This window comes from Ambystoma mexicanum, chromosome 9 (assembly GCF_040938575.1).
Source record: "Ambystoma mexicanum isolate Mex_15411 chromosome 9, UKY_AmexF1_1, whole genome shotgun sequence".
NCBI lineage: Eukaryota > Metazoa > Chordata > Amphibia > Caudata > Ambystomatidae > Ambystoma > Ambystoma mexicanum.
This window is the reverse complement of record NC_090931.1, coordinates 1,292,651,092-1,292,666,384: the sequence shown is the minus strand read 5'-3', so window position 1 is coordinate 1,292,666,384 and position 15,293 is coordinate 1,292,651,092. Positions and strand designations below refer to the sequence as shown.

At 46.2% G+C, this 15,293-nt stretch overlaps 1 protein-coding gene across 1 annotated transcript in view; it reads right to left on the bottom strand.

Moving 5' to 3' along the window:
- The window catches only part of SNX4 (sorting nexin 4), a 1,088,579-nt gene that overhangs the window by 521,221 nt on the left and 552,065 nt on the right, over positions 1–15,293 (bottom strand). Inside the window, exon 6 of the mRNA XM_069616639.1 lies at positions 4,697–4,752. Coding sequence (XP_069472740.1) covers positions 4,697–4,752 — 56 coding nt within the window. The remainder of the gene's footprint in view (positions 1–4,696; positions 4,753–15,293) is intronic.

Below are 15,293 nucleotides of genomic sequence, written 5' to 3'. Positions count from 1 at the left end.
GGGTGGGCGCATGTGAACCTAAGCAGATACAAGCACCGGAAATACAATTATGGTGAGTAATGTATCCCTTCTGGAGTTTGTGAATCTGCTAAAATCACATGCTCTGCATAGATTAGCGAGCAGCATCTGGAGAATGAGGTGGGAAGTTAGAAGGTACAGCGGCAAAGATGTTTTAGGACCACTTTTCCCACCTGCAAATCTGCTTTAGAGTGCGTGTCAATGCAATAAGGCTGTGTGAATGTATGGCGTGAACTCCATGTAGCAGCCTTGCAGATGGCGTCCTGAGGGACGTTTGCAATGAAAGCTGAGGTAGCTCCTGTACCTCTGGTAGAGTGTGCTCTTGGGGTGAAAGGCAAGACTTTCTTGGAAATGGAATAGCAGGAGAGTGAAGTAGTGAAAGGGATAGATAGAGGGATGTCAGTTGAGATGAGAGAATCCAAGGTGTGGCCAGCACTGTGAGTTGGGCCAGGTCGTAAGCTAGAAATAGAGAAAGAGTCGCAAAGGTTGCAGAAGGGTCTTGAGGAATCGGTTGAGTTGAGATGGATATTGAGGTCACCCAGTAGGAGCAGTTGAGAAGAGGAAGAAAGGAGGGAGGAGGCTAGGTCAGCCCATTCCGAGAGGAAGAGGGAGGGTTGACCAGGTGTCCAATAGAAGGGGGCCAGCAGGATTGAAGAGCGAGGAGAGAAGGAGAGCCTGTAGACCAAGTACTGAAAGGATGAGTAGGCCTGAGTGGGAATGACAGAGACGGGGATCCACTCAGGATCCACTCAGGGAAGATCAATGCAACTCCCTCACCTGGTCTTTTTGGTCTAAGCAGAGAGGGTCAAGAGTTGGCCGTGGGTATGTTTTTAGTGCGTTTGTGTGTGCCTTGGCCGCTGGGTGTCTTCTCCATCACAGAACCGCTAATCTGCTTCTTGGAGTCAGGGGTCTGCACCTGGGGTTCTGACACCCTTGGCGTCACTCACGGCCCCGATACTGCCCTCACTTGAGTCTTCCGTCACGTCGATGGAGGCCTCGGCCTGCATGGTGTGAGAGTCCCAGCGTTTGATCTGCCGATCCTTTAGGGTCTTAGGCCAAAAAAGTTTACAGGATTAGCAATCGTTTTCATTGTGATCCTTCGGAAGACCATGATTGCACTCTCGGTGCGTGTCCTTCCACAGGAATTTTCTGAGGCAGGAGGGTCAAAAGTTAAATGGGGTTTTACCCATTATATTTTAAAAGTGCAGCTAGGCGAGAAAAGAGGAAAGGGGGATGATGGAATAAGCATGCTCTACAGAGGTCAGTATGAAGAACCTCCCACCTCTCTCCCTACTGTAATGGGCTGAAGCCCGAAGAGGACCGTGAAGGACGAGTCTGGTCGATCAATCAGTAGTCGACAACGATGATGATGATGTTCGTCAGGAGCCGTCGAGCAGTCAAGCGGTCGTACGGCAAGGCAAGTGAAAAAGGAAAGAATGTCCAAGTACAACTTTAGCTAATCAAATGAATCAGCTTGGAAGAGAGCTCAGCATTCGATGGTGGAAAAAAAACAATCTGAGAGACCTTGACGCGTGATGGACCATGGGTACAGTACACGTCACACTAGGGATAGTATTACTAAACACGCCTTGTCAATGTCAGTTTAAGTTTCGAAAACACATCTTGTAATACTCTGCGACCTCCACTAGATGTCAGACTATGCAGAGCATGTGATCTAAGCAGATCCACAAGTTCTAGAAATATATATATTTTTATAAGTCATGTAATAATGGTTGTGTTTTAAATCATTTTAAGATTTTTTATAACTTCTTCATAAAAATAGTTTTGAATATATATCGATCTCAGGTTAGGTACATTTTTTCAGGACTTTATAACCACTCATGTTTTCCTGGCAAATGTAATTTCGAAAGCAACCTTATTTTATGACAATGATACATTGTATATATCCCACTGAGTAGGAAGGCGAATGTATCCCCTTGGAAGAAATGCATCTATTTTGTTAATTTTGTCGCTAGGTGCCCCCCAACTCGAAACAGACGTCTTGTCTGTCCATGTGTAAAGCTTGTATTTCAGCCAATCTGTCCTAAATGTGTTTTTTGACTGCTACATCCACTCAACTGTCTTCTTTGGACTATGTCCTGCTATTAAAGAGGCTCCCCAGATTCACTCCTGTGTCAGGCTAGCAAGGACCAATTCTGCCCGCTTTGTAGGAGTTGCCACAGGGCCTACTACATCCGAGGCTGCCTACTCTGATTTCACTAGTAAATTTGGACCAGGGACCAAGCGCTAGTGACCGCACAACCCCGCAAAGCACACCATGACCCCCCCACTTTGCCCTCGCAGCATCCCTTTATGCTGTAGGTACTCTTCCCATAATCACACTGAGGCTACGTTCAGACAGAATCGCAATCCAAATTGCATGTGTGAATTACTCCCTTTCCTTTACCCCTACACGGATAGTAAGATAAAAATATCAAGAGGGCTTTACTGTTGTTGCTGATGAGTTCTCTGTTGAGGTCCAGTATGGCTGCTTGGCCAGAAAACTCAAAAAAGGTCACACTGAAACCTCAGGCTGTAAGTTGAATTTGAGATCATCATGGGGGTATATCAGCCCTTAGTCTTAACACAGTGTTCTCCATGATCTCAACAATAGCAGCAAGTTCAACAGAGCAGGCCCCTTAGAAAGCCTTAATAGTTCCTGCAAGGATGCAGTTTTTGGGCACCTCAGAACTTCTCCCATTGCTGTCAGAGGACCCCGACCTGGGCCTGGATCACTAAACTCGGCAACTTATCACCCAAGCCACTGGGGCCCATCCTCAATCCATAGCCAACCATCCCAGTGCCACTTTCTCGCAAGTGCTCTAGCACCGGAAGGCAGGTTGCTTGATAAAGGGGTATGGAGCACTCTTCCTGAACTTTTTAACTCACAGATCCCCACTCTGCAGGGCTAATCAAGTCTGGTGCACAGCTCAGATGCAAGAGCTTTAGCATCAGAGCCCTGATCCAATCTGATTACGCTTCTCCATTTTCTACATTCTCGCCTTTTCTATACACTGGGCTGGAGGTTCACCGCCTTATTAGATGAAGCAACTGCCTGCCGTTTTCGGTTTCTCATGAACCCTAATGGCAACAGTCAAGGTCCCATCTTCTTTGCGGGACACCTTGGGGGAGGATCAGGAAGTTTCTGGCACCCGTTTACCAAGAGGGGCGCATCCATACTAGCTTTCAGGCCTCAGGGTCCAGCCAGCAAGGAGTGGATGGCTCAGTAGTCCATTTTACCTAGGCATCCCAATTGTCTCAGTATGTCTGCATTTATGTTGTATTATCTTTTGCTTTTCTCCACACCTTTGACTCCTGGAATAAACTTGTTATGCCGCTACTTGCTACCTTTATTTCAAAACTTAAAACAAAGGAAATAGAAATGGACTGAAATATGTTGTAGAAACATAATTTCTTTTTTTAGTTTTTATTTAGATATAGGATGTCATGTTGAACAGACAATATACAGAGAACGCAGTAACAAGGGCTGAGGCCGTCCCTGGGGAGTGTGCATTTACAATATGAATTGTTGAGTGGCCAGGCGATTAAGGGGCAATATGGACACAGATCAAGACCAGGGGTGCTAAGTCTATAGACAGTTTTTAAATAATGCCAATTTACAGTGTGTAATCCTGTGAAATGAAGCACGAGGAGGGTTAGGCAGTCAGGTGGGATAGAAAGAGGGGATTAGTGAAGCTCCTTTGATCACTAGAAGGTGGAGTTTGAGTCTTCTTTGGAACAGGGTCACTGATGCAATGGCTTTGATGGCTGGAAAAGAACAGTCCAGTGAAATGGGCTATGTAGAGACAAGGAGAGAAAGCAAGGGGCTCATCTGACTGATAGACTGCAGAGACTGAAGGAGCGGAGAAAGTCTGAGGAGAGTACAGCAAGATGCAGTCAGCTAGGTAGCAGGGGCTAGACCATGGATGGATTCAAGAAGAGGAGCCGACACTTAAAGAGGAAGGGATTTTGCATTAAGAGCTATTCAGTGGGGTGTCAGTGGGTGAACGGGGGGATACAAGTAGGTTCTAAAGGATGTGTCATGAAGTTGAGAACTTTGTTAAGCGAACTGAAGGAGTAGAAAAGAGACCATGAGGAAGGCTTGCACAATACACAATTTTTCTAATTACTAAGAGTTTTCATTGAGTGCTGATGGTAGATTTTTCAGTTTAGGAGTTTGTCGCTGGAGTGTGTAAGAAAGGCACGGTATCCACAGTAAGACAGACAAGTGACCACAGTTCAAGGGTGTTTATTGAACTTGAAAAAGGGTTGGAAAACGCCCATCTAATCCTAAATCTATACATGGGAGCAAGCTACGATAAATAAGAACAGTCAGTGGTGTTTTGTCAAAATAAGAGGGCCTATACTAATAAACCTATTGCCAATTCTTACCTCTAAATACAAATAGTGTGGGAAATCTTGTTATGAAAAAGAAAGAAGTGTTCACAAAATTATATGTCAGGCTGTTCAGGCTGAGTGAGACATCAACGAGAGATAGGTTAGTAGTGGGTTCAGAGGCGTCAAGAGGGAGCGAGAACAAGCAAAAGAAAGCTGAGGACAAGTTGAAGTACTGGTCGGAGCAAATGCAAGTTTACACATTCAAAATATACACACAAAGGGTGTACAAAACATGGATCATCATTGATAGGAGACTTCATTGTAGTTAAGTGTGACTTACTTGTCCGGGTTCTTCACTCTAAATGTTGCATTAATAGCCTTCAACCTTGAATCTGCCTGGAATAAAAAAAAAAGATTTTTAAATTCTAAAAATAGAAATATATTCGTAACAGGACTCAAAAAGGGCCACCATCTGTTTGAAGCTATTTTTGAGATTGCTGTATAAATTGCAATGATTGTTTATGTTTTAGTTGTGATTGAGAAGACAAGACCTCATTTTCTTTTAACTGGTCAAAATCAGTGCCACATCCCACAAGGTTCCACTTATCACTATTTGGTTTGTATTTGGCAGAAGCCACATTTTTATTCTGGGTCAGGAACACAATCCCATCAGGAAAGATAACTGGACTAAAATAATACTATATGGTGAATATTTAAGCCTTCTAATTAAATTATTTTGTATTTATATTGCGCTCATACACAAGTGTTTCAGACCGCGAGCAGGCAAAGGAAGGAACAGGGGAGAACAAAAACAGTGCATGAGAAAGGGAAAAGGGGAACGTGCATGGAAGGGGGAGTAGTGAAAAGTGCTGAACAGAGGAGAGCACACAATAAATATTGATAAGTAAAATAAATAAAGGCGATGAAACAGTGGTAGTGCAGCCAGCAAGTGGCAAGTGCTAGGTTAGTCAGATAGGGTATGTCTGATAAGTGCAGAAGAAAAGTGGTTTGGGGACTGTATGGGTACAGATACAGACCGCAGTGCAAGTGGTGGCACCGGAGGCAGTGCAGGAGGGTGGCAGGGTGAGCAGGAACCTGGGCCCGAGGTGACAGAGGGAGGGGTCAAAGTTGCAGAATAAGGTCTCCCCTGGCACCCTCCACACAGGCGTGTTGCTAGGTCTGAAAAAGACCTCGGGCTACGCTAATGTCAGGACTGGGGGCTAGCTAGCCTTTTGGTTGTAGCTCCTGAGATTCTATCCGGGGCTACAACCAAAAGATCTGGGGCTATAGCCCCCTTAGCCACCCCCCACCCCCCTAGCAACACCTCTGCTCCACAAGTTCCTGCCTGAGGCACGAAGGACAATATCCTAGTGCTAATGACCCTTCAATCGAGCTCTATATAGATATCAGAGCTTTGCGGTAAAATAAGTATATGCAAAGTTGCTTCTTTGTATTCGTTTATGTGGAACTAGTTAGTAAATACTTTTGTATTAAAACTGCATGACTTTATGTAACTGAAATGTCGTTTTGCTTCAAAGATTAAGAGAATTCTTCTTTGGCTACACGATTCCTCCATTTAACCCTGTCCTCCAACCACTTGTTGGCATAAGTGCTCTAATAATGCCCATCACCACCCATGAATGTAGTTGTAAGACTTTAATGGCGGCCATCCCCAGCAAAAGTAGGTCTGAACAAAGTGAGGCTTGCGAGCACTGTGGACCATTAATGCCCAACACTGCACGTAAACACGGTTGTGAACACCGTTACCATCCAGGCCTGGTGCCGTTCGTGTGCTTTTGGTTTAAAAAAGGGAGAAATAAACGTTCCCTTTCATGAAGGGGCACATCCTCCCAGTGTTGCTCTAAATCTTAATTCCCCCTTTAACTCCTCTAATGAGAATGCTACTTTTCCCTCATCCTATAACTCAGCTACAGTCATCTCTTGTTAAGAAACCTGATCCTGAACCCAACTGTCCGGTCAACTTTCATTTGGTCTCTACTACAACACTATTCCAAAATCCCAGAGCAAGTAGTATTTAATCGACTCACTGAGTTTCTTGATACAACCTCCGGAAGCCTCATCAATCTGGCTTCCGACCTCTGCATTCTACCAAGAGAGCTCGCCTCATGAGTATTTATAAACGTGCATACCCATGAGGGGACCGAGCACAAATGCATCTAGGCGCAGAGATGTTCTTGCATAATTCATTGTAGTGTCGAGCTAACACGAGAGACAGTCTCCACTAGGCAAACAAATCTGTTTTCAATTGTTTCCTCAAGATTGTTAAGGATTCAAGAAGTCGAAAATTCAACAAGCGCGCATTCTACATTCGAGGGCCAAGGACAGAAAACCGTCGCTCACCCCATGTGGTCGTTCTCACTCTTGCAATCTGCAAAAGACACTGATCCACAGAGTGCAGTTGTCTCCGAGGACGATACAGCTGGATGTTTGCGCTCAAATAGGCTGGTGCCATCCCATAGCACTTAAACACCAAAACGAGTACTTTAAAAAGAATCCTCTGGGATACCGGAAGCCAATGTATCTGTCTTCTAAATTGGGAGATTGCAGTTCTGCTGCTCAATGAAAAAAATCAGCCCAATAGCCGAATTTTGGGCTACCTGAAGTCGCTTTATCTGAGATGTTTGCACCCCCATAGGAAGAGCATTGCAGTAGTCCAGCCTAGCATTGGTTATTACCACCACAGTTGGCCGATCCTTCACTGCAATCAGGAACATTACTGGTTTTAGCAGCCTCAAAATAAACAGATTTTGCCATCTGACTGACCTGCAAATTGCAGTCCATACTGGACTGCCAGATGCAACCGAGGTTTTTTACAATGTCTACATACTTAGTTGGGGAGCCAAAGAGAAGGGCACGGGGTAGTGTGGACCATGTCCAGTACCAACCTCATTGGGCCCAGTACAATAACCTCTGTTTTTGCCGGGTTCAGCTGTAATTTATTTTCCAGCATCCACTCCTTGAACTTAATTGCAGAAGACAGCACAGTATTTACTGCTTCAGCTAGTTGATTAAGTCGCACGTAAATTTGGGTGTCATCCGCATACGAGTGGTATGACAACCCAAATTCTGAAAGAATATTCAACAAAATTTGAAGATAAATATTAAACAGTAAGGGCGATAGTGAAGACCGCTGGGGCACCCCACACTGAACCGGCACCATCTCAGGGAGGCAATCGCCCATTTTCACTTGTTGGGTGCAGTCAGATAGAAAAGACACAAACCAGCTCATGGCCTCTTCTGAAACATGTGCCACTGATGACAATCTTGTGATCAGGATGTCAAAGTCCACTGTATCGAAGGCCGCCGATAGGTCCAGCATAATAAGCATGCTAACAGTACCTTTGTCGGCAGCTCTCAGCAGATCGTCCCAGACAGTCACTGGGTGATGACACTCCGAACTTCTCTGTTCTCTCATCTGATGACCTGATGAGCTGTTGAAAATGTCAAACTGTCTCTCTGCCATCAAACATTGGATGGCATCTCACTCACTCATGCTCAACTCCACTAAATATTAAGTGCTCCACTTCCCAGCCAAACAGAACATCTCTTCCTCTCCCCCTCGTCTTCTCTTCTCTCCAGACTTGCTTCCTTACTCTGCTTCCGCTCTTAACAATTGTGTCATCTTCGGCCCATCTCACAACTTCTCGCTCTTCATTTCCAAATCTGTCAATGCAGCCAGACATAACCTCAATATCAGGAAAATGTGTTGTTTTCTTTTCAATACTGCTAAACAGCTAATCCCCCTCCTTAGTACTTTCTACATCTGTGCCAGTCTCCTCTATGGTCTCCCCAACTATGCTTTTTCACCTCTGGTCAAAGTCATCAACTTTGTGGTGGGCACACTTTTCAACCGTTCTTGCTTTACCTCTACCTCCTCTGCCCATCGTCAGATTGGCTAGCTATCTATGAAACAAAGATCTTAGTATAAACTTCCTTCAATCATTTAAAAACTATCCATGGACTTGCTCCGTGCTCCCCATCTGCTCATCTCATTTCCTTGCCACTACTCGAGCCCCCTGCGCTCCCTCATTACCGCTCTCCCTCTCCTCGTCCCCCTTCTCTGGAATGCTCTCTCTTCATACTACTCCTCCAACTATACCACTATCCAAATCTAACCTCGAGAGACCAGAAGGGGGTGCGTACTCCGATAGCTGCTTGAGAACGGAGCTGTGTGTCCCGTCGGCAATTATAAATACATTTCCACCTCCCCCACATCCCTAGACACAGCAGCAATTCGAGGAGGATCCCAGTCACCTCTGGAGAATGAGAGGGACCTTGGTGGATGTGTGCAACATCTTCCACATAGAGACCGTCGCCTGGCAAATTTGAGGTCTGTGTGGACAGATTGATGTCGGATAGACAGAAAGTGCAGTGGCACTTGAGGTGGTGTCTGGCGGGCAGAGCTCACCCAGCAATCAGGTGCAGGGCACGACGCTCTATGTGGGAGATGGGAGCGGGCCTCAGAGGTGGGCCAAGCCAACGCTGGAGTCTATGGCGGGAAGAGGAGTCCCTCCGATGAGATGTGGTGAATTTGGCCCTGGTGCTGGGGCTCGCCCAAGCTGTCTAGTGAGGTAGGACAGCGGGATTGCATAAGACCGCACACTGGCAGTGCTCTTGTTAGAGGCTTGAACGGCCAGAGCGAGAGGGGCGGACTGCGGCCCACATGTAGGGGTAGAGCAGTGGCATCTTCATAGGCACCCCCCGGGAGAGCTGACTGGGGGATTTCTGTACTGATGGGGCAGCGTTCGAGGGACCTTGCATTGAATACTAGCATGAAATGACTGAACCTTGCAGATTAGAGCTTGGAGCTCTTTGCTAAAACACTTTGGGGACTTAAACATGCATCTTTTTTACATCAAGTTCCAGTGTGGAGACTGGCAGTGATCTGAAGGCCGGACTTCTAAGCCTGCATATGGGGAGTAATGCACCCGCAAACTATTTCTTGGCAACCAAGGAAGTGGTTTTTCAAGATTTGGGGGCATTTTGGGAGCCAACATCCCTCAATTCTGGCTGGTGTATGGCACCTTTGCACTATATGAAAGGAAGCCAACAGTGCATTTCTGAGCGGTGCAACGACAGGTGGCACTAGGGGGAGGGGGAGCACACCCCCATGTTTGAGTACAGCAGTCCCTGGGGACATGCGATGAGCTAATGAGACAAGACCTGATAAGGCGCTCGCAACTTTACTTATAGGTCCCAGTGGGGAACAAGGAAGGAGACACTAACTGCTTGGCGAAATGTAGTGGGGAAGCAAGGGAGGAGTGCAGCGATGGAAGTAGGAGGCCTGGAAACCGTGCAGCAGGATGTTCAGATTGCACGCAAGCTCAAGGCATTTAGGGCAGAAGTGCAAACCTCTATTAGAACCATCACTGACATGGTCTCTAAGGTGGAAGAGAGGATGCAGACCATGGAACACAATCAACATGCAGCCTAGAGCTGCGGATTACAAAACTTGAATGCAGGTAAAGGGAAGCTAAGGAGAAACAATCTGAGGATATGGGGACTCCCAAGTAAGGATGCTGAGTTGCCCACAGAGTTGGAGCTCATGCTGGGACAAGTGCTGAAGAAGCTGATGGAGCGGCACTCTAGAGAGAGATCCGCTTTGAAAGAGTCCTTAGAGGTGAAGGATCAGCAAACAGGCCTCATTCAGTCATGGCTAAATACCACTACTACAGGGATAAAGAGCACATTTTGCAAAAGGCCCATGAGGTGGGAGTACGAGTGGGAAGGCGCCTCCGTGAAAATATTCCAGGTCCTATCAAAGAACACCCTTGAAAAGAGGAGAAAATGCAGGACCCTAACAAAATGGCTTCCGGAGGAAGGGGTGCCATGCCGGTGGCGGTTCCCCTTTGCCCTCTCCTTCGAATATAATGAAGATCATTACGAGCTAAAGCAGGGGGAGGAGGCGGCCCAGCTGCGGTCAGTGCTTCAGAAGAAAGGAGCGAGCAGGATCGGGAATGTCAACGCAAGCTGCGGGGAAGTTTCAACAGTGCTTTCGCACAGCCGAAGGGTTGCAAGAAGGATGGTGGCACTAGGAAATCCAAGAGAAACCAGGCATTGCAATTGAAAAGCCCCTGATTGAAAGTGGGGCTCCACTAAAGAATGATAATTCAGCCTGTGTTAGAGGGTGGTGGAAAAGTTGTAATGGTTTGCAGTTTTGTTGTTTGACGGATGATGGTCTCCATGTTATCCTAGTGACCCGGGTATGCTTGGGTGGCTCAGGAAGGCTAGGCATAGGGTCCTGGCTAGATGCAATTATCTGAGAATGTTGAGTGTATTATTCAAGTTGGGGGTGGGGAGGAAGATGGGGTAGGGGAGAAGGGGGAGGAAGACCTGCATTATTCTGTCACAATCATAGCTGGAGGATTGCTCGCTCATGGCCGAAGATCAGGAAAGGATTTCTTGATGGGGATATGGATAAACTGAAAGCTGCTACTTTAAATGTGAAAGTGTTGAACTCCCCAAATAAAAGATCCCTCATGGCGAATATGCTGCGCAAAACCCACCTCGCAGTACTGTTCCTGCAGGAAACACTGTAGGTAGGGCACAGAGCATGCTTTGAAAGGGTCAGAAACTCGGCAAACGTACTGGGCTTTACACTAAGTTTGGAAAAAGGAGGGCGTGGGGATTGTCTTCGCAAGATCTGCACATTTGACAGAGGTGCAAGTCAGACTGGGGTTCGGAGGTAGGTTTATAGCCATCAAGGGTCATCTAGAGGAGTGATTGCTCACCTTAGCATCACTATATGCCCACAACGTGAACCAAATGGCATTTCTTCAAAGAGTGTTCAATGTGCTGCAAGACTGTAGGGGGAAGGATAGAGGATGGTGGGAGGGGACTTTAATATGATCGCATACCCAACAGTAGATTGATGGTCCGTATGGGGAGATAGAATCAAGACAAGAGATGGGGAGAACCAGGCCTTTTCACCATTATTCCAATAACACTTCTGACTGACATGTGGAGGTCCAGGAATCCGCAAGCAAGGGGGTATACCTTCTTTTCACCACCACACCAAACCTACACTAGGATTTACCTCTTGCCAGTGCCTCAAAAACATGAGTGTAATGTAGCTTCTCCCAAAGTGGAGACTGTTCACTGTTAAGATCACAAGATGGTCAAGATGGACTGGTGGTTAGAGGAGCGGAGGAAAGGGACACCTTGATGGTGCTGTAATGGCCTCCTTCAGGATCCAGGATTCAATGGTACAAGGCCTCCTCATTGCAGCAGGGGCCTATAAAAAAAAGGAGAGTCTCCCGGTGGAGGGGCGACTAAGGGAGGAGATATGAGGTATGAGGGCAAAACTAATAAAACCGGGAGTGAACCGTACAGAAATACTGTGTGAAATGAGGCTAAAAAGGCAAGAACTGCACTTGCTCCTGATAAAAATTATTAAACAAAGATGATATGCTAAGCAGAGGTACTATGAAAGGGGAGATCGCACGGGGACCCTTTTGGTAAATAGGGTATGTGAGAATAGAATGGAGAGGAGAGTTGATCGCATTAATGATGCAAAGGGAAATTTTATTACTGCCCAAGGAAACATCCCAGGTTGCTTTGCTGAATATTATGAGCAGGATTATCTGAACAAACTTCCCATCCCACAATAGACCACAGGGGGGAGAGGTGGACATTACTGCAGAGGAGGTACTCCAAACCACAAGTCAGGTTAAACCAGGCAAAGCACAGCGGGCGGACGTTTACACCTCAGATTATTATAAGCAGTTTCAGGAGACCCTGGCGGGGCTCTTTGCCAAAGTCTTTACCTGGTGCTGACAATATACAGTGCACATTTTTGGAAGCGCTGATAGAAGTACTCTCCAAACCAGGCAAGGACTGTGCACATTGAACGTCATATAGATCTGTCTCATTGCTAAATGTAGACGCCAAGGTATCTGCAAGGGTAGTACCATCCAGGTTAGAGAACCTCCCCTTCCCAGACTGATCAACCTGGACCAGACGGGGTTGGCAATAGGCAAGGCTCGGACAACTTGCAAAATACCCTTCACATAATGACTGCACCAGTAGCGAGGCGAAATGGGGCCCTGATTTTATCCCTGGATTCCGAAAGGGGTGAGCTGGTCTTTTATGAAGAGGATTCTGAAGAAAATGTGCATGGGAGAAGAGTGTTGGTGAATGGGGGAATGTGGAGGACACCGTTATTGACCAGGGGGCAGAAGGCAGGGCTTCCTAGTCACCCCTGCTGTAAACGCAGGTTATGGAACCATGGGCGATTGGACTGCACAGCGATAAGGAACTCACAGGGGTGGAAATGGGAGGCATGAATTAAAAAGTGGGCCTCTTCTCGGATGATGCTCTACTCTATATTATGAATCCATGTACTTCCCCGTCCCCCACCTGCTCCGGGGCTTCATGGTGTACAGCAAGCTGTTCGGATTCAAGATTACCCTGGAGAAATCAGTGGCATTTTTGGCAGAGACCTGGTGTCAGGCAGCAGGGACTTGGTGGGGGATACAACCAGAGGGGTTTAGATATTTGGGGATTGATGTTACCAGGGATACTAAGGACCCGTTTGGTATGAACGATCTTCCCCTTTGTGAAAAGATACAGCTAGAACTGTAGCGCTTAGGGAGGTTAAATCTTTCATGGATGGTATGTTTACATTGTATCAAAATGACAATCCTCTGCAAGCCGTTTCTTTGCCAGATGCTCCTAACTGTAGCCCCGACACCTTTTTTGGAGACCATTCAGAGGGATCTCCTGTGCTTTTTATGGGCGGGACAAAACCTAGCGTGGCCTACAGGATACAGGTCCTACTGAAAGAAGGAAGGGTGGAATTCCCGGATCTCATGGTATATTATAAAGCTGTGAACTGCACATCATGGTGGATCATCTAGACCCCAGGTCAGGGAAACCATGGGCTCATATGGACCACAAGGTCCTTGCGCCTGTTACACTGGGTGAATGCTGTGGGTTCCCCAGAAGGGTACTGACGCATCCCATATTGGAGGTATTTTGGTCGATATGGCGAGAAAATAGCACTACTCACTGGCTATTGATGTATTTGGGCACCGCTCCCCCCTTGAGAAAAACGTTGTCAACCCATTGCAGTTTCAATCCTGGTATGAAGCTGGCCTCTCGAGGACAGGACATATGGGGGTCGTTTTTTATCCCTAGAATGACTGGAAGAATGCATCCACATACGTACACTCTTGATCTTTCGGTATTTGCAGCTTAAAGGGGTGCTTTCGAAGCCAGGCTGGGGGGACAACATGCAAAGGGATCTCACCTCCTTGGAAAGAATACTACTGCAGGACAAAAACACATGAAGAGTTGGCTAGCTAAGCTATATGTGAACTAAGGCGCAACAACCCTTTTGGCATTCTGCTGATGAGGGCTAAATGGGCTAAAAACCCAGAGAGATATCAGGCCAGTTGTGGTCTAGGATTTGTAGAAGGTTAAAGAACAGTCTGTTTTTGCAATATAGAATGCAGGCAGGCAAATTGATACATCGTTGGCACTATCCCCCTGCCTCATTGGCCAGAGTGTACCCAGGAACTGACTTGCGCTGTTAGAAATGTAAGTAGACGCAGAGCGACTATTATCATATGTGGTGGAGTTGCTCTCAAATACAGGGGTACTGGATGGAATTCCTAGACTGGCTTAAAGATTTGGAAGGGGTATAAAGCAAACTGTCGCCATGGTTATTGTTATTTGGGGTGGTGTGGACGATGGCCATATGGTGTGCACCTTATTTGCAGCGACGAGAAGCTGCATTGTGCATCATTGGAAAAGAGGCAAAATCCCTACTGAAAAAGAATGGATGCAGAAAGTGAGGGCCATATATGATATGGAGTACTTTAACGCTCTTACTGGATGAGGAGCGCACAAACTGAGGAAGCCTGGCTTTAATTTTTTTACCAAATATGGACGTCAACCTTCCCTGGGACAGCAAAAACACTGAATATGTACATGTGGGATGTGACAGTTTCAGGTTGTTGCCATTGCATTGTGTGGCGAGGAGGGGTGGGTGAACATTTACGCAAGAGGTTCAAATGTGCAATTGTATATTAAAAAAATAACAAATTTGACTTTGAAAAATGAAATCCAACCTTGCACTCTACATTACTCCATCACCTTGCTTACCTCTCTCCCTACCCTCAGACTACCATACAGCACTTTTCCATCACCCCTCCATCCTTAATTTAGCACTTCCGCCACCATTCCGTTCCTATGTTATTCTGGCCCTTCCTCATTCTTGGTTTATGTTTCCACCTACCCCTTCAAGTCACATTCTCTCACCCCATTACCAAAGACCCATGTCCTATACTCGGTTACCAATGTTACATTTTGTACATGTTTTTGTGCTACCATTGTATTGCTTTCCTGTGATTCCTATAAATAAATCAATTAATGAATAAAGACTGGAAAGGGACAAAAGATTTCACAAAATAAGAGACCTTCCAGCTTTGAATCCATACATTCTCATGCAAAGGGAGTGAACTCTCCGAGTAACTCTGGATACTAGGTTTAAGGAAGGCATGGTATCAACAGTAAGACATACACAAGTGACCACAGTTCAAGGGTGTTTATTGAACTTAAAAAAGGTTTTGCAAACCGCCCATCTAATCCTAAATCTACAAACGGGAGCAAGCTACAACTATCAAATAATAATAACGCAGTCCTAGTGGTGACTTGTCAAATCAAAAGGGCCTATACTAAAACTTAATGGCAATCCTTACCTCTAAATACAAATAGTGTGGGAAACAGTGTTACGAAAAAGAAAGAAGTGTTCCCAAAATGATATGTCGGGATGTTCTGGCCATTGGCCTCACTGTCCTGCTTTTTCAGCATGGGATAAGGCGGTTCCCTCGAGCACAGCACAGCCTCTGGCTTCTTTAGCATGAGGATACAGTTCAATCATTAGCATCAGGGCCTTCTGCGCTCAAGACTCT